The sequence below is a fragment of the Pantherophis guttatus genome, chromosome 3, assembly GCF_059756535.1.
Source record: "Pantherophis guttatus breed Tessera chromosome 3, ASM5975653v1, whole genome shotgun sequence".
NCBI classification, from domain to species: domain Eukaryota; kingdom Metazoa; phylum Chordata; class Lepidosauria; order Squamata; family Colubridae; genus Pantherophis; species Pantherophis guttatus.
Window position 1 is genome coordinate 171207944 of NC_142065.1, and position 20543 is coordinate 171228486.

The 20543-nt window shown below is 35.8% G+C and overlaps 1 protein-coding gene across 17 annotated transcripts in view; it reads right to left on the reverse strand.

The window, feature by feature from the left end:
- CCDC178 (coiled-coil domain containing 178) overlaps nucleotides 1-20543 on the reverse strand; it is a 134005-nt gene that overhangs the window by 29173 nt on the left and 84289 nt on the right. For all 17 annotated transcript variants that reach the window (XM_087890521.1, XM_087890527.1, XM_034429694.3 and 14 more), the window contains one exon: nucleotides 8542-8691. In XM_087890521.1, the coding sequence (XP_087746647.1) occupies nucleotides 8542-8691 (150 nt within the window). The remainder of the gene's footprint in view (nucleotides 1-8541; nucleotides 8692-20543) is intronic.

A 20543-nucleotide genomic window follows, 5' to 3' on the forward strand; every position in this document is an offset into this window, starting at 1 on the left:
TGGTTTATTTATTTGTGTTGCCTTTTTTTAGAGTTCCAAATTTGTGGAGCCCTAACAGATCAAAGTAGGCAGAAAAATCACATCCTGGGGCATTTTGGGCCAGTTACTCTCTCTTAGCCCAATTCAACTCACAGAGTTTTTTGTGGGGGAAACAGGAGGAGGAAGAAGTATTGGTATGTTTGCCGCCTTGAGTTGTAGATGAAAAGAAGGTGGGATAAAAATCTTTTTTAAAAGGATAGCATTGCTTTATGTCTTAATTATCTATTACATATAATATAATTTTAAAAAAACAAATAAACACACAAGAAACAGACTTACATTGAGAAAAATAACTGGCACATCTACTTCTGAAGAACATCCAGGATGTATTGGAATACATATCCCAAATCTGAATGGACATGCAAGATGAAAATGTAGAGTGCTACAGTCCAATAATTCTGAATTGAAGCATAGTAATTTGTACTGCCTGGTGCTTTCTTAGAAAAATCTGGGACCTTCCTCTTATAAAGCATTTATATCACCCTAATCTTTGACCCTTGTTTATTACATGCAGTAACTCCTCTAGCATAAGTTATTTACTCTCTCATATACACTTTTTCTACATATTTGGAAGCAAGATGTACAAAATTACACTGGAAAACTATACTATGATCAATCACATAGTCCAGGGGTGGGCAAATGTAGCCCTTTTACAACCTGTGGATTTCAACTCCCAGAATTCCTGAGACAGCTTGGCCACATTTGGCCCACCCCTGAATAGTCCATAAATGATGTCATCATCGTCATCGTCATCATCATCCTCACCACCACCACCACCAACATCATATATAAAGCTTTTTCTGACAGAACGTTATGAATTATTTGTACATTTTTAACAGTTGTTAAGAAGTTTATGATTATCCATTTCAGAGCTACTTGTCCACTGAAGCATATATTTTAATCAGAGGTAACTAGAACAATACATTTTATGTATTTCAGCAGTTTAAAATATCAGCCCTCAATCACATCTAAGAAATGTCCATATGGTTCTGTACTTTTAAGGTAAGCATGTGCAAATGGAATGAACATTCCAAAATTTTAAACAAGCACTATTCTAATCCCTGGACACCTGAAGTGGTAAAAGAGGAAGAAGACTAGTCTCTAAGATCATGAATGATTTGACTTGGCTTCTACTTCTGAAAGATTAAAAACACTATGTCTCTAAAACAGTGGTGGGTTTCAAAAAATTTTCCTACCGGTTCTGTGGGTGTGGCTTGGTGGGCATGGCTTGGTGGGCGTGGCAGGGGAAGGATACTGTAAAATCTCCATTCCCACCCCACTCCAGGGGAAGGTTACTGGAAAATCACCATTTCCTCCTGATCAGCTGGGACTTGGGAGGCAGAGAATAGATGGGGGCTGGGCCAGTCAGACTTTTTACTACCGGTTCTCCAAACTACTCAAAATTTCCACTACTGGTTCTCCAGAACTGGTCAGAACCTGCTGAATCCCACCTCTACTCTAAAGCATTGTGACTACAATCATTCCTTTCTTGGGCATTATATTTTTCAATTCATTCAATTCAAAAAAATTGCAGTCTGACAAAGTAAGCTAAATACTCAATTGTGGCATGTAAAACCATTTTCTATGTCCTTGACCACATGTTGGAATCCTGAGGATGCTGACAAATATTTAAACAGTTTAAATTATATCCTACACAAATTCAAGCCTAGCTGAAAACATGAGTGCAACATATAAAAATTTAGACTATACTAAAGCATTTTTACAGTGAAGGGCATTTGGAGAAAACTCATAAATGTATGTATATGCTGGCAGTGATTCACCCAGAAAAGCATTGTGATGTTTTGGTAAGCAGCTTGCGGAAAATGTCCACCAAATATGAACACTTTCCAGGTGTTGTGGGAAATACAAGGTGATCACAAAAGGCCTTTGAAACTTTCAGTTATTGAGTTTCAGAGTTCACATACAGGAAGCTTTTAAACACCCAGGTAATCATTTCAAAACAAGGAAGGAGTCAATATATCTGATATGGTAATACCAGCAAATAACCAGACCCCCATATGCATCTTACAAAGTGGAAGTTTTAAAATGTTTTGGTGTGATAATTGTTTTGATTTTAGAAAAAATATTGTCAGAATATACAATGAACAAGCTAGCAGTGGACAGCAGTAATAGTTGCAGATATTTTTGAAACATATTGCTAATGCACACACATATATGAATGATAGTTGTATTGGGAAGACAGTAATGGTTCAAGTAGATTACTTTTTTAAAAAGATACAGGCAAGGACCATAGAATAAAATTATGAACCTTGGAGTCATCTGTGCAATGAAGCAACACAGTCATGTATTAAGATAAATTTATTTCTTTGTAAAAACTGGAAGGAAACTACATTTCAGTTTTCTTAACTATTTTTTGCATTTACCATATACAACTGAAACATGGCACAATCATTCAGCTGTAGAAGAAAGCCCTGCTGACTATAACAGCATTCATCCAGGATCTTCTGGGGCTACCATGGAACCACCTTCTCAAAAACCTTTCGCCAAAAGGGAAGATTGAAGACAGGTCTAAAATTATCCAATAGGGTGGAAACTACTGATAGCTTCTTAAGAAGTGGGTGAACCAGTGGTGGGTTGCCCCCAGTTTGCACCGGTTCTATAGAACTGGTAATAAAACCGGCAGGAGGCTCCGTCCACCAACCTCAACTTTATCAAAACGCTTCTGTACATGTGTAGAAGCTTCTGCGCTTGTGCGTGGCCCCGCTGCAAACCGGTATCAAAGGTAAGTAGAACCCATCCCTGGGGTGAACCACAACCTCCTTAAAATGCTGAGGCACAGCTCCCTCCCACAGGGAAGCATTAACGATTGCCTGAACCCACCCGTATATCACTTCCCAGGAACTTTCACAAGCCAGGAGGATCATGGATCTAAAGAGCTGAGGTGGCGCAGTGGTTAGGGTGCAGTACTGCAGCTACTTCAGCTGACTGCTAGTTCAGCAGATCAGCAGATCAAATCTTACTGGCTCAAGGTTAACTCAGCCTTCCATCCTTCTGAGGTGGGTAAAATGAGGACCCAGATTGTTAGGGGGCAATATGCTATTTAGTATACTGTCTTTGGTGTAAGCCGCCCAGAGTCCTTGGAGAGTGGGCGGCATAGAAATATGACTAATAAAATAAAATAAATAAATAAACCACAAGCACTTGTGCACATACTCCCTAGAATCCACTTTTTCAGGAGCAACAGGGCCAATTGCACTAAATGAGGCAGTTGCTGATCAAGGACTACTTGTATAACAGTGCAGGTGCTATCCTGTGTTTAAGGATAGCAATACTGTGAATTTGGGAAAGTGTGAACATGAGAGTAATTTTCTCTTTGAGGATTCATGTCACTGTGATGAATATGTGCAGTATAGCAACTACAAAAATCATTACTGTGATACTCCCACAAAATTGATTTTCCATTGCAGTTGTAACTCGCTTATTAACACAAGCCTCAAGAAAAATATATCTCTTAATAGAAGCAGTATATAATCAACTATTTTTCTTATTGTAATGTAAACAATAAAAATATTCTTTATTTGCTGATGTTTTCATAGCTTCACTAGACTACCAAAGCACTTTTCAACTAATTTTGTGATTATTTGATTTAGATCCTATTTGATTTATGTAGCCTATATCCTATAACAAGCAGGCAACCTGGATAATTAAAAAAAAAACTATTATGTTTTTTATTATGTTTTGTTTTATTATGTTTTCTATAATTTTTTAAAGTCAGTCATAAGAAAATAAAATAATATATTATAAATATATCATAAATGATAAAACTATGAAACTTGTAATACATACACAAACACACACACACTGTATATTATATATTTCAAGTATATTACATGAAAAACAAGTATGTTGTAGGAGGGAAATTGCATTAGTTAGGCAAAGTAATATTCCCCTCCCTACTTTACCTTCCTTGAACTGAACAATAAATGTCACTTCAGCTATAAAATATTTTGAAGACCAAAGAATGTTGGTGAAGTTGGGAAAAGATGCTAGGAGGTGAGAAAAATCTCTGGCAAGTAAATTTGATATAAAATGAAGCCATGAAAATAACTTCATAGAAAGTAACTATGTTTATATAATACTGGCTTTGCCTTTTCAAATATACTATTGTTTTTGCAGCTCTACCGATTATCTCATAGAATTCACTTTCATCAATCATATGTATCATTCATACTGGTAAACTGTTAATTTACATAACTCTATAATTGTTGCATTCCATCCCTTTTAGGATTACTTTTCATGCTCCTAGTATAATAATATACATTTTTGTTTTAAAGAAAGTGTGTGACTGGTTCCCCTTATCAAAAAACTTTATGAAGAAATTTTATTTTCCGAATTACTGTATAAATCCACAGATGCGATGGATAATTTTAGTAGAAATTTTTTTACATGGTTTTTAACTCCTCTCCTCTCCTCTCCTCCCTTCTCTTCTCTTCTCTTCTCTTCTCTGCCCTCCCCTCCTCTCATCCCCTCCTATCCCCCTCCTTTTCCATTTTTCTATCTGCCTGTTGGTCTGTCCATCCATCCATCCATCCATTTGCATGATATTGAGAAGTCTAAAAAGACCAAGAGGAGTATGCTCCCCCATCTGGTCCTAAGAAAAGTTATCTACAAGAGCAATGAATGCTATTTTTACCCCTCACTGGGCCCAAATTCTGATTGGAAAGAATCCAGATAATCTCCTGTAGAATTTTTAGTAGCTGATTCCCTAGCACATTCTCAACAAATTCATAAAAGAGAAAAGTTGCAGACTGGGTAAAATGATAATAAACCACCATTTCAGGAAGGGCTTCTATAAGAAACAGAAAATCACTGCCAGTTTCAAAACAGGAAGTATTGCATCTTCCCTCAAAAAAGTGCTAATTATCTCCCAGATCCACCATTCATAACCCACAGGAACCAAGAAGGGAATGCACGAGGGTACGGCTAGCAGAATTCAAACTGCTGATTTGCTTTATTAGGTTCCACTAAAATTAAAAATAAGAAACAACTTGATTAGGAAAATCATGGGAACAGGTTAGGAAAATCATGGGAACAGCAAAAACGTTGCATCCAGTTGCACAATCATTAGTTTACTCTGTTGCTGGATACTATGCACCTATACGGGAAAGAAGTTGTCATACCAAAAAGATTGGTGTTTATCTTATTGACACAAAGCGAATAATAACCGGAACTCTCAAATCCACACTGCTCTTATGGCTCCAACAGTGCCCCTCCTGATCTCAGGTGACAACAACAGATATTCAAAAATGGAATAAGATAAACAGGCCATTGATTCCTAGAGATCTACCGATACATAAAGTATTAGATTCTCTATATCGCACCAGGTTTAAGTCTAGGAAACCAATTTAGGATAACATACCACAGTTTTACGATCTAGATGAAGAATGGGAATCAAAATGGGTGACCCTTAATAACCATAAACAAAAAGATCATGTAAACCCAACAAAAAATACTTCCAGGAATGCAATTGCCTCCCAAAATATGGAACCATCTGAACAGAATCAGGCCAGGCCAGAACTAGGGCAAAGCTCTTTAAGTGTGGAATGGCCACTGTTGGATGCTTACCCTACGGTTGGGTAGGTAATATATAGAAAACTATGTTCTGTAACTTTAACTGCTACAAGATGACTAATTGGCTGTGCTAAGCAGACATAAAAGAAGGCAGGAAGTCCATTCACTTCTGCTCCTGCTATTAGAAGGTTGAACTGCTGAAAGGAACTGTGTCTGTGTTACTGAAGAGAACTGGAATTGTAAGCAAACTATGTTTTTGTGTTGAACCGTGATTATTTGAAGAAGTGTTATCTTTGTTTTGAGAAGCCAAGTTTGTTTTTTTACTACAAGTAAAGACTGTTTATTTTTCTTTAAGCGTTCAGAGTCTGTGAGTATCTGTGTGTTTAAGCAACATATCTATTCACTGTCTGGTCCGTTGCACCACTTTGCAGAGGGCAGTCTTACCTTCAACAGCCACAATGTGACTGTGATGCACTGGAACAAACAACAACAAATATAGTTTGAGAATATTTCCTCAGGAAATTTCCAGGCACCTGGGATAATCTCATCACAGCCACAGCAGAAACAGTTAGAAGAGTAGCTTCCTTAGATATTGAACTATCCTATTGTGATTCTATGGCATTATATTATGGTGATTTTATCATGGTTGTATATAATTGAAAATTTTACCTTGTCTATTGTCCAGGGGTGGGTCGCTCCCGGTAGTAAAAATTTGTAGTAGTTCGGAGAACCGGTAATAACATTGGCTGGCTACGCCCCTGAACCGGTCCCTGGCCCAGTTGCCGCTCGCTTACCCCACCCACCTCATTAGAGGCTTTTCTTTTACTTTTAAAAGCATTTTTTCTACAACCTCTTCGGCTGAAAAAATGCTTTTAAAAGTAAAAGAAAAAAGCCTCTGATGATCACGCGGCTCAGCTGGGATCAAAAAATGCTTATAAAAGCATTTTTTCTATAACTTCTTCAGCCAAAGAGGTTGTAGGGGAAAAAATGCCTTTAAAAGCCTCTGGTGATCCCAGCTGAGTTGCCTGATTATCAGAGGCTTTTAAAAGCATTTTTTTCTGCAACCTCTTCGGCCGAAGAGGTTGTAGAAAAAAAAATGCCTTTAAAAGCCTCTAGCAATCCCAGCTGAGTTGCCTGATAGTCAGAGGCTTCTACAACCTCTTAAGGTTATAGAAAAAATGCTTTTAAAAGTAAAAAAAAAAGTTGGCCACACCCACCCAGTCACATTGCCCCTCATCAAGCCACGCCCACAAAATAAGCCATGCCCACAGAACCAGTAGTAAAAAAATTTACTACCCACCCCTGCTATTGTCCACACTTTACATAGATGCATTTGCTGATGCTTTATTTAAACTTATATTCGTGTTTGTATGTATAATGTGGTTTATTGGTGCTGTAGGTCAGTGATAGTATGATCTCTCTAGATGCCATAGGCTAAATAAACAACCCATTCAAAATTTGATTTTAGGAGTTCAACAGGAATCAGATGCCCTCTGATAGCATTATCATTTTGCAGAGTTTGGAAATCTCTGAAGTGATGACTGGGAGAGGATCAGAAATTACAACTCACGGGTCTGATTTATTCACTTTTATATTAAATAGCTCACAAAAATGCCAGACTTATTTTTCAGGCAGATCAGAAGTCCCTGCCCCAGAATTAGATTTTTGGAACTGAGTTGGCAGTAAGATTCCAGAAGGCAGTAGAGTTTTTCTATCTTGGCCTGCTTGTCTCATTTTTACTGTACCTTATTGTTTGCTGTACCAATTTCTTCTTTTTTAGAAGAATCTTATCTATTTTTTTCTGGGGCCAAACCAGCTTCCTCAGAGTGAAGGTTGCTGTTAAAGATGATGAACCTGCACACATTGCTAATTTAGCCTTAGTTACAACACATTCTGTATTAAGCCAAAGCTTGAACTTTGAAATGAGTTTTAACTGGGAGTAATATTAGATTTTAGATGTTTCTGAGTACAACTGGTAATGTGTTGATAAATAGCTAGAGCTTCATAAATATTCTTCATAACCCTCAAAGATAATTTAAAATGGGATCCTTTGCAGGTATTAAAAAGCTGTGAGGCTTGCTTGTCCACTTAATTTGGGAATTCGACACTTAAGCAGTCTCCTTCATGCCTTGTGGTCCTGTCTGCATACTAAATGTCAACATCAAAAAGTGGGAAATGATCACATCAGAATAGAGAACTATCATTTCATTGGAAGGCAAATTTAAGGATATTACTCTGTAATCAATCATACTGGTACCCTTACCTCCCAAAAAGATAACTCAGAAGTTACAGTTCGCATGACTTGCATATTTATGGATATGGGTATGTCTTGCTATGCCTGGATGATGTCACTGCTATGAGAGTTGTAATGGTTATCAGTTGACTTCTAGGTATAATTTAACATGCTACTTGTTATCTTTAAAGTCCAATATGGCATAAGAGCTGTTTAGGGGCCCCTGCTCCTTTGCCCATCCATTAAGATCAGGTTGTACCTTGAAAGTCCTTATGCCAATAAAGTGTCATCTGGGTCTGTGTTATTTTCTGTTACATTTATCATTTTAATCTTTTAATGATAATTGGTAATATAAGCCACTTAGAATCCATTTATGATTGAAACAGCCTATAAACTTGAGTAAACCAACCAAACAAATAAATGAGAGTTCTGCCTCCTAATCACCAAGAACCAAACCATGGTAGGTCAAATTTAATAGCCAACTGCAATAATCTCTACCCCCTTTTTAAATTCCGTTGTCCTTAAGATTAATAAAATCCAAACTGAAGCAAACTATCATGGTTGACAAAAAATGATATTTTCATTTATAAAATATAAAATGAATAATAGGACAAAAGAACACGAGAGAAATTATATTGTTTGATATATGTATTTCTGTTTTACTTTCTGACATTAATTGGTAGTAATAATAATAATTTAAAAAACAAGATGTTAAAAATAACACATTTTTATCATACCTGCTGTTGATCCCGTAATGCCGCTTCAGCTCTGCTTTTATGGTCATAGAAATCCATAAGTTGATTTTTGTCATTTAGATAGCATATCTGGAGCATCTGATACTCTCGTGCTAAGCGTAGGTTTTCGTCCAGTACATCATTCAGGGAAATCTAAGGAGAGTTATTCTAGTTTGCCATTACAATTTTTTTAAAAAAAGTTATTACATATATATTTATAAGTAAAGTCATATATTACATGTATTAGTTATACATTATGTTTATATTATAAACAAAAACGTAATACTGTCTATACTGCTTCATACCTCTAATCAATAATATGTAAAAGCAACAACATCACCCATCTTGTTGGAAGGTATGAGTAACGGAATACAAAATAATAATTCTACTGAAAAATGGCTGTGAAAAAAAACCTAAACTAGATATAAAATCCCTCAGGAATAGAGTTTTGTACATGTAATTGGTGCTGATACATTCTACAATGCTCTTCTAATCCTTGCTGATTTATAAAATATATTTCGTAAGATTAAGACCCAAGTCATAAGGGGAATAATGCACAACCCAGAGACATTAATTACATTAGTCATAATGTAAAGCTAGGTACAAGAATTTATAGCTTAAACTTAACCAAGAACCTCAAAAGCCAACATTTAGACTCCATAAGAAAATGTTTTATTTTATTTTATTTATTTTTATTTAAAATATAGCCAGGAATCTTAATATCAACTCTGGGCTTCTTACAATCAATTAAAACGCATACAATCATAAAATCAACAGTGATAAAACTGAAAAACAGAAAAAGATGCCACAACTGCACCTTCTCAATGCAACCCACATTCTCCTGTTGCCCTGACCTCCCGTAGCCCAGAGACTTGGGGAAGAGTCAGGACTCTTTGGAAGAATAAAAGACTCTCCAAGAGACCCCCTTAGAAAGTATAAATCTTTAGTTAGTCTGATCATTGTTGCTTGAAGAGTTATGTAAATTATGATCGCAAAATTGTTCTTGAATGTATATTGTATGAGGCTATGAAACCATCAGAAAAATTTTATTTGTAATGTAATCCTGTGAATCAATTGTTGTTTCTTATCACTTTTAATAGATATAAAGTCATTTCATGGAATGTAAATAATTGTTCAATGACCTTTATAATTTTTTTGTGGGACTGAAGGTTTTTTGGGGGGATTTATGTTGTCCAAATACGATGCATGCAAAAAAAAGACGCTTCTTGTCTGATATAAGAAACTGACGATTATTAAGCGATAGTGGGGAAATTGCTGAGGAAAAAAAACACCCTAACCTAAGTATCTCCTTTCTTTTCTGTAACCAGTTTCAACTACTGTTTCAAAATTAGCCAACAGTGATGAGAGAGTTGTCCAATGTGTGAAGTACCATGTCAATAGCTATTTATCTGTAGGTATAAGCAGTAGTTTTATACTTGATACAATGAGCTCCCAGTTCTCAGGAACGAGTATGTTCCTTTGAAATCAAGGTGGTTATGCTGAAGGAGTATGAGAAAAGACTTTTCACGGAACTCTTCTTTCAGCTGCCAATATATGATAACTCTGATAGCAAGGAGGACATCATTTTCAGAATAATGAAAATGTTCTTGCAGGAGGGATCTAATCCTTGAGAGATGAAGGTATATTCTTTCATTTTGAGCATGGATGAGTTTGGACATGACATATGCAAACTTTGCTTGGTGACTTGCCAATCTGCAGCAAAACCATTGAGATAACTTTTATAGAAATACAATCTTTTCCAAATACAAGCCCAGCTAGACAGACAGATCTTAGAAGTCTTAATGTGTGGGTAATACCAGTGGAATCTGGGATAGGTGAGTGGAGAGAGGCAAGGGGGTCAGAATGATGAAATATTGTGGCATTGTAACACAATTCCCACCTTTTTTCTGTGCGCTGATGAAACGCCACTGTATAAGACAGTGATGTCAAATAGAGGGGATTAGACTGATTAGGCACTGAGAAACTTTTAACAAATGTGTACAAGACAAAGAAACCAAAATGGAATTAGGCTGCTGGTTTTTGATATTCGGCAAGTACCAGAGCTGCTTTCAAGCTGATTCTTGAAAGAAAGTCAACAGATGAGAAAAAGTGTAGATATTTTAGAAAATACAATAAGAGATAGGATTAATGTTGACAGTGAGTTAATGGATAGTCAGTTCAGGTCAGACTGGAAATAAAAAGCCTATGAGAAAGGCTCATGTCAGCAATAACAGAAAAAGGGCCTGATGCCCTATTTCAAAGAGGCCCCAATATTAACGCTAACATTTATATGCTTCCTTGCCAATGTTAGCAGTCTCCATGCCAGAATGGGAGAATTAGAATGCTTGGCTACAAATGAGAACACAGGTATAATGGGTATAACAGAAACATAGTGTATTAGAAAGAATAAGTAGAAAACAGTCATTCTTGATAAACTTTATAGGAAGGACATGGAAGGGTATAGTGAGGAAAGTGATGCTCTTTGTATCACATAGGATATAAAATCTAATGTACTAGAAAGTATTGGAACACTGGATTCCTCCACAGAATCACTATGGATGGCAATATCTAATATAAACTAGATTTAAGGATATGCTATTGCCCACCTGATCAAAATGCAGAAGGTGAAAGAAATCATGGAGGCGTGCAAAGGAGAAGCTATTGTAATAATGTAGGACTTCAGCTATTCTCACATAGGCTATGTACATTCAAGTTTAGGTTATGACAAAGAAACAAAATCTCTAAATGGTCTAAATGAATATGTTTAAGAACACAAAGAAAGCAATTCTTAATTTAATCCTAAATGGTGACATTGATCTGATGTAAAATGTTGTTGTTATGGAATTAATAAGAACATTTTTTATAATGCTATGACATTTCACATAAGGAAAAAGAAATTTTGAAAATGAAAAGCTGACAAAGAAAGAATCAAAATAAGGACCAAATCTATTTATAATACTTATAAGTATTATAATTATTTATATTTACAATATAATATGGAGCATGTTTAAAACTAAAGGACTCAAGTAATTTCTGTACAAGAAGAGGCTAGGAAGATTTCGAACTTTTAGCTGGGAATAAAGATTAATGGGCCATCACGGTATATAAAACAATGCATGCCATGACCAAACAGAGGAGCAAAAGTTTTGGTCCTTCTCAAATATCAGGAAAAAGGTCATCCAATGATGGAAGATTTAAATCAACAGAGGAACCATTTATTCATAAAGAACATACTGTAATTAATTGTGGAATACATTACAATGAGATGGCTTTAAAAATAAACTCAATAAATAAATAATGATGCTCTTGTGAGATGGGCATCCATATAAATATGACAGACAGACAGACATAAAATCAATGAAAGACAAGCCTATCAAACGCTAATAGTCTTGGAAATGCCATATTAACTTGAGGCTGAGGGTAGCATGCTTTCAAAAACAGTGACATAGGGTATGTCTCCACCTTCTGTTTGATAACACTCCAAGGGCATATAGTTGATAACTGTGAGAAACAAAATACTGGATTATGTTGAGCCTTGGACTGCTGTTCTTGTGTTCATGTTCTGGATGACTATTACTTAGATCAGGAAAACTACATTTGAATGATACATGCAGCTTCTTTGAGAACAATAATGGCGATTTAAATAATGAATATTTTCTAAATTACCAGTATGAACGTGTTTGGATTGACGACCCTTGTTACATGAAGATTATATAGGTAAAGTTTGATTTGTTTCATTTAAAGATTAGAACATGTTGCTTTTGTGAAGAAAACTGTGTTAAAATATGAAATATATTTATGGTCTACCAAATTAAATATTACTTGAATATTTGAATTATGATTAAGGCATACTATAATAAAATCTTAGTATAGCAATTCACCAAAGTTGTACAGATAGGCTTTCTAGAATGTTATCTTCCAATTTTAACTAATATGGTGACAAACGATAAATTTTAATTTTACAGAAAACAATTCTGATGGAAGGCTTATTTGTTTAAGCTGTTTCCTAGAATACCCAAATCTACTGAATATCCAAGGATTGCTCCCTTTATATTTTATTTTGTAAATATATAAAACATAAAAACATAAAAAATAATTAGAACAACCTCAAAATGTTACTCTCATAGAATCCTTTAATATTTTAAGCCCTGTTGACAGAATTTCTGATTCAACAAGCCTATTCTTTTCTTTTTCTCTATTTCACTGATAACTTATTTTGTTTGATTGAACAATTCAGTAGCAATGGACATGGCTGACACCCAGTGGTCTTTCAGGTAAGATTTAAATACACACACCCTCAAACATACTCATATACTACTTTCAATTTCATACTTGAAAATTGACAAAATTTAAAACCTCTTAACCAAAATAATGTTTTCTAGATGTAATGCTTTTTCTGGACTTTTTCCCTCTCTCTCTCTCTCATACTGATTTACATTTCTCATATTATAAACCTCCAGCTGGAGGGTTTTCAACTTACTCTAAAAGAGTTTGGCTTCTCTTAAAAGTCCAGGCTAGTAGTTTAGAGATGCTTCTTGTAGAATAATTGCACTGGAACTGAAGATTATCTTGGTAGCACAAATTATCGTAAATTTGGTTCACATAATAAATTTAATTCTGTCGGGATAAAAATAACTTTTCTGAAATAATATAGTAGAATCCTCCCATTTGGTTAGAATTTTGTAAGATAACCTAAATTAAGAGTTATGATGTGGGTATTGTTTCTGGATTTATTTTATTTATTCAGTTTACACAATGGTGATAGTAAACTGAGACAGGTGACAGATTAAACCTCCACCTTTCATTAATTTATACTTTAGGCAGCTGCTACCAGCCGTATTTCCTTGACTGCCTGAGGATGCCATGATCACCTGTACATAGAATGTTACTTCTGCAAGCTTAATCTGAAGAAAGATTTGCAGGAAAGGGGAGGGGGGCTTAGGCACTAAGATGATACTCAGAAGTTTCCTGCCATTTGAATTCTTGCTGCAGCAAATGCTGCATAGGAAAGTAGAAGATGTGACTTCCCAAAAATATGAACCAGAACAAGTGTCTTAACTTTAGGGGGTCTTTTATCAGATGAGATAAAAGTAGTCATCTTCTGCTGCCTCAATGACTACTTAGCAAAAAAAATAATAATACCTTATTCTAAGAAAGCATGCCTCAGAACTAGGTAACCATCCTTGTTGTTTCTATTGCAAAAACAGAAAAGAAGAGAAAAAAAGAGGGAAGGCAATGCAGATAATTTTATGGTCTTATTTAAACAACTCTCAACAATATTAAACCCATAGCAGGTTGAAGGAGAAAATCTCTAAAATATCACTTATATCATCTCGTGGAGCATTTCCACATTATACACAAAAAAAATCAACTTTTTATCTTTGTCTGGTTCTACATTCACAGTCCTGAAAACATGAATTCAAAGAAGGAAAAGAAAATGGATCCAGGAAACTACAAACCTATCAGCTTGACATCAACACCTGGAAAGATTCTGGAAAATATAATCAAATATAAATCTGTGAACACCTTGAGGCAAACAAAGTCATCATAACCAGAAGCCAACATGGGTTTGTCAAAAACAAATCTTGACAAAGTGACTAAATTAGTGGACCAGTGAAATGCTGTTGATATAATTTACTTGGATTTCAGTAAGGCATTTGATAAAGATGACCACAACTTCTTACTTGACAAGATAGAAAAGTGTGGGTAAGTCAGCATCGCCACCAGATAGATTTGTAACTGGCTGACCAACCACACTCAACATGTAGTCCTTAATGTAACTGCATTTACATGGAAAGAAGTATGCAGTGGGATACTTCAAGGCTTTGACTTAGACCCAGTACTCTTCAATATCTTCCTTAATAATTTAGACAAGGTGATAGAAGGGGAACTCATCAAATTTGCAGACAACATCAAGCTGGCAGGAATAGCCAATACCCCAGAAAATAGGCTTAAGATACAGAAGGATCATGACAGACTTGAAACATATGAAGAACGGTTGCAGAATTGGGTATGTCGAGTTTAATGAAAAGGACTACTGGTGACATGATAGCAGTGTTCCAATACCTAAGGAGTTGCCACAAAAAGGGGTCAACCTACTCTCCAAAGCACCTGAAGGCAGGAGAAGAAGCAATGGATGGAAACTAATCAAGGAGAGAACCAACCTAGAACTAAGGAGAAATTTCCTGACAGTTAGAACGCTTAATCAGTGGAACGACCTGCCCCCAGAAGTTGTGGGTGCTCCAACACTGGAGGTCTTTAAGAAAAGATTGGAAAACCATTTGTCTGAAATGATATAGGATTTTCTGCTTGAGTGGAGGGTTGGACTAAAAGACCTCCAAGATCCTTTCCAACTCTGTTATTATGTGGTGCATTCTGTTATACATTCTGAATCAAAATTTCTAATTTTCAATTCATACAATGCATTTGAGGAGAAAAAATCCCATTCTTTACCTATGATAAGGAGTAACAGATTTTCACTGAACCATCTTGATTACAAGCTTCTAAAACAGTTTGACAGAAATACAAAGCAAATATTTTGTTAACAACAAACCAGTATCTTATGTATTTCTGCTGTTATATCTACTATTTAAAGTCCCATGCTGATTAAATTCTGCATTCTCAAAGACAATTCTGTTTTCTGGACTTACTGAAACTACAAGGTGAAACGGTGGATGGCCAGCAAAGTTGCTCCTAGTAGGAGGTCTCTCCTTATGAAACGCTCTATTTCCAACATTATGGTGCCTGCATCTTAACAACATTACAATTAAATTAACAATCTATCTATTTGTGCAGACCTCTGCACAGATAAGGAATAGTCACACAGAAGTAACAGAGCATAAACTTGGCTTAGTACTTTTTTAGAAAACAAAATAACTTCTCATCTACCCATCCTGTTTCCTACTGGGAATGGGTACATTTGTCAATTTCTGTTTCACCCGGTTTTTCAGTTTGCCTAATCCTTAATTTATATCGTTCCGTTCCATTCCTACATTATTGTAAAATGTATAACAAACCTTGTGTGTTAATTTATATATTTCCTAATATACAATTTTCTGGGCATGCTTTGCTTTGTATGTATTTTGAACATAACCTGATCTTACATAAAGCTTTCAGATATTTATTTATTTATTTTATTTGATTTTTATACCGCCCTTCTCCAGCAGGACTCAGAGCAGTGAATAGCCGAGATAAAACAGAGCATACAAAATTTAAAAAACAGTTTAAAAGGTAATTAAATAATTTCGGCCCACAATTTAAAACAACCCAGTTAAAACCAATTTCAAATTAAAACCAAATTAAAATGGATATGGGTATCCATTACTGTATATAGTCTTGTGCATGTTTTTTGTCTAATACATGCATTTTTATATGTTTGGAGAATAGTATTCTTACATAATAAAAGAGCAAAGTTCAAAACAGAAATGTCTTCTGGATTGTGTATTAATTTGTAAAGGGGCAATATGTTATGTTTGTATCAAAATCCAAATGAGTAACTTTCTCCCTCATTCCTACTATCCAATGGTTAACTATTTTATTTTGGCTGCTCCAAGACCTTTGGCATCTTTTCCTTGAACTTATGCATGTCTCAAATCAAAGGGGATTGTCTTTATTTTAGCACATTTTTAGGTAGATGACTCTGTAGTCTAATAAATTGAGGACATTGTACACTTATTCTGCCTTTCTTTCTTAATGGATTTTTGTGGTAAGAAAACAGATGGATGAAGCAGTGGGTAAACACGGGAGGGTTACAAATAGAAGGTGATGTAAAATTAGATGTAGAATTAAAGCATGTCTAGAAATACCTACAGCAATATTATTTGGCTCAATTATACTTGATAGACCAAAGAAGATAATCTGTTTTTATTAACCATTTTTGAAAACACATCAACACTAGATTTTCTATAAGTGCTACAAAGCCTAAGCTAATATTTTTTAATCATCAATTTTAAATTTATTTAATGATGTAAATATAATCTTTCTAATTTCATTTAGAAACTCAGGATTCTTGAAGTCCTTAACATTTATACTTATTTTTGATGTAAAAAATTTACAAAATTATGGAATTTAAGGAAAATTCAAATGATCATGTCATTTTTTTCTATTGAAAAAAAGTGCTCAGAATATAACACAGTCATATGAAGGATAGCTTTTTCATCATTAATTCATTGTCACCTGTTGCAAAAAACAGATAAACAACAAGAAACTTCATGCCTCCTCTATTCCCAAAATTATACTGGCATGTTTTTCACCGACTTTGGCAGAATGTAGAACTGCAGTTCTAAGAAAAGTGTGGCCAGTTCATATCCTACAGGCTTTTTATGAAAATGAATTCTTGGGAGCATGTACATATCAGTTTTAAAAGTGTTTTTCTTCTAGGAAGAAATACAGTTGCCATATCAGCAGAATCTGATAAAAGACTTTAAAATCAGAAACATCCAATGCCTGAAGTATGGCAAAATATGACATGAAGGTCTGCCATGGGAGAATTTTCCAATACTTCTGCAATCGCACTAAGGTGCTAGAATTTACAAAGAACATTTTCTCTAAGAGTGGATACTTCTGAAAATTACATTTATCAACTGCAAATATGTCCAAATTCTGGAAAAACTGATACTTTAGGAGTTCTTCTATTATTAAGATTTATCAAGTGTGAGAGAGTTCAAACATTCCGTTTATTGTGACATGATTTAAACTTTTCAAAATTATTTTTAGAATCCAAACTACAGCTACACTTAACTAAGGTAATTGGGACCAGCAACTTTGTTACTAAGTGACATGATCATAAAGCATGATGTCAAGTGATCTCACTGATTTATGACAGCAGTTGCAATATTTCTAGTTACCATTGTTAGGCAAATCCTGCATGGTCAAAGTGTCCTGTGTTCATATAACATAATAACCCCTCATAACTTTGAGTAGTCACTGAATGAGTGGACACTGAACAAGGTTACCTGCAATCAAAAAACATATATATTTATATATTTATACATGGATTTGTATGCTACTTGCTCCGAGCACAAACATCACATAGTCAGATCAATCTTAATGTCAAAATTGTCTGGAATTCTACCCATTCAGAAAGGAGCAGGACCACAGAAGAATAATGACAGTACTTCAACTCTAGCCTTGCAGATTGGCCCAATGAATACCATGATTAATGATATCAAATGCTGCTACAAAATCAAGTAAGTGTAGAAGGGGTATACTCCCTCAGTCTAAGTCCTACTAAGTCCTAAATCCGTGATGGCAAACCTATGGCATGCCTGCCAGAGGTGGCACGCAGAGCCTTCTCTGTGGGCATGCATGCCGTCGCCAGCTGCTCTTCTGGTTCCTGGCATGCATGTGCAGCCAGCTGGTCTTTGCGGGCACCAGAGCACTGAAAAACAGCCAAAACCCAGGCCGTTTTCTGGGCTGTTTTCCAGGCCGTTTTCTGGCCCAAAATGGTTTTGGTTTTCTGACCTGAAAACGGTTTGAAAAATGGCCTGAAAATGGCCCCAAAAATGGACAAAAAAATAGGCATGCGTGTGCTAGCCAGCTGGTCTTCAGAGTTCCGGCACGCGCATACACATGCACGCATATTCTGGTTTGAGCACTCGGTGCCGAAAGGTTCGCCATCATTGTCCTAAGTCATTCACAAGAGTGAGCAACAAGATTTTCATTCCACATCTGCATATGAGCCCTGAATGAAGGAATGTGGACAATTTGCTTCTCTGTCCACTGCTCCACAATCTTTTAAATAATTCTACATAAAAAGAAAAGTTTGATGATGGGTTGGTGCCTATAGTGGTTGGATAGGAATAGCCTCTTGGGGTGGTGAGCATATCCATTGCCTCTTTTTAGGCTAGCATTATCATCCCATCTAAGTATGTCAAAGCAGAAAATGTTTACTTTTGAGGTTGCATTGGCATAGCTATTGGTGCGAAACTTTATGAGCTGCTGCAACTCCTTTTCTTGAAGGTCTCTCCATGCATCCTGGACTTGGAAGAAAACTATACTGGCATGAAATTTGGTGCAAACCCTTATTGTGCTTTTATTGCCTCTGATTCAAGTCACTGTAGTCACTTGAGTTCCTTCCAAAGTAATGGAAGATAAAGCCTAACGGATTTTATATCCCTTGAAGCAGCCTTTGGACAGTGTCAGAAACATGAGGATGGGATGAGATGAAGGCAGTATCATGGCATGCAGTGGAAAAAGGATTTTGATTGGAGAAATCCTGAAATACCCAGAAGAAAAACACAATGCCAAAAATGCCCACTGAGGGGATATGAGGAGCCACCAACCCACCATCCCAAGAAAAACTGAACAAGGGATTTATCCTAATCCCTTGGGTATAAAGGCAAGCTTTCAATAACTTTTGGAGCATCATCAGGTTGGGAGCTTCTATGGATCTCCATGAATATGTTGTTCAGAGGTAAGATACCAATGGTGAAAGGCCCTAAGAAATCAGTACTGATTCAGTTGTAAAATATTAAACCTGTTATCTATTTTTATGTAAGCAAGTCCCACTGAATCCAATGAGAACTGGATTAAAAATATATAGGGGTTTTCTATTTAGTGTCATAAATGTTTCTTAGGTGCCAAGATTAATTACATTAGTATTGAAGTAAATACTCTCTGGCATTTAGCATGCTCTGATCCCTTAATCTACAGCACTGAGAAAATGTGGATAGATAAAATGAAGGTGAATATTGTTAGATACATAACGTGGTATACAAAAATGGACAAATATACTTAAATTAAAGATGTTGTTATGAACTATGAAGCTATGAGTCTGTGCTTAAAAATGAAGAGAGAACTATGGTTCATATTATGCTGACAGTTATATTCTACATCAACTTTCTTTTAATTTCAATACTACCTTCCTTTCAGTTATCGGAAAATGGGTATTTATTATCCTAGGGCAAAGAGGAATTTCATAAAACAAAAGGTAAAAAGAAATGGAAATTCAACACTGTTTTTAAAAAATCAGTGAATAAATTACAAAACTGTCCATTTGCCTGCCCCTTTTAATCTTACTGTCGTATTCAAACTATTGGGCATGTAACTGAATATCTCAACTGTACCTGAAGAAATAATGGAGCGTGTCTCTGCAGTAAAACAGAACGGCACTAAACTGATGAGTTTAACCCAGCAGAAAGAGCGGCTGTAAACATGACAAATGCCTGCTATTGATTTCAGGTTTAATTACTCTGTGCAGCACTGACAAAGCCCATCAGATGTTGTTGTGAAGTGTAAATGGAACAAACTACACTTCACTGCCCATAGGAAACTGATGGTGTCTGCAGTTTGCATTGTTTACTTTATCCTCCGTAAACTTCAGCCTTGATCAAATTAACAAGTGCTACTAACCTCCAACAAACTACAATGCACTATGGTTTTACAGCAACAGCCTTGGAACAATAGTTGCGCAGCATTTCATTGATAACAAATGTCTAGCTAATAAGAACATGATGGCAGCTGGTCTTTAATGTCCAGTACTCCTGTCCTATTATCACCTGCAGGATGAGAAAGGCGTCTTAAACCAAGTTCATGATGAAGCAAAAAAAAAGAAAATTATACAATACAGCTGATAAGGCCATTTAAAATATGCTTTCCTCATTAATTGGTTTAAGTGAAAATATTACCACTCTGTGCTGAAACTGTAATTTTTGATTACCTGAGCCTTATTATTGTACTTATACTTTCTCTCTTAAAATAAATTGCTTAGGGTTGCATATCTGGCAAGTGCTGTTTGGTGAAATTCTGAACATGGAAAGGGTAGAAAATAAATTATTAAACAAAGACAACATTTTGATCCTATTTTGCAAGTAGAAATGGAAGGGGGTAGGAAATGATCTTTATTAACTCCCTTTTCCCCCAATACGCTGTACAGCACTGACAGCTCTCCCAGAGCAGCTAGTGAGGTGGTGCTGTTCTAGATGTTGTATAGGGATGGGGCAGTGGTGGGCTGCAACCGGTTTAACAACCGGTTCTGTGAGTGCGCTTGCATGCAGCATTCAAAA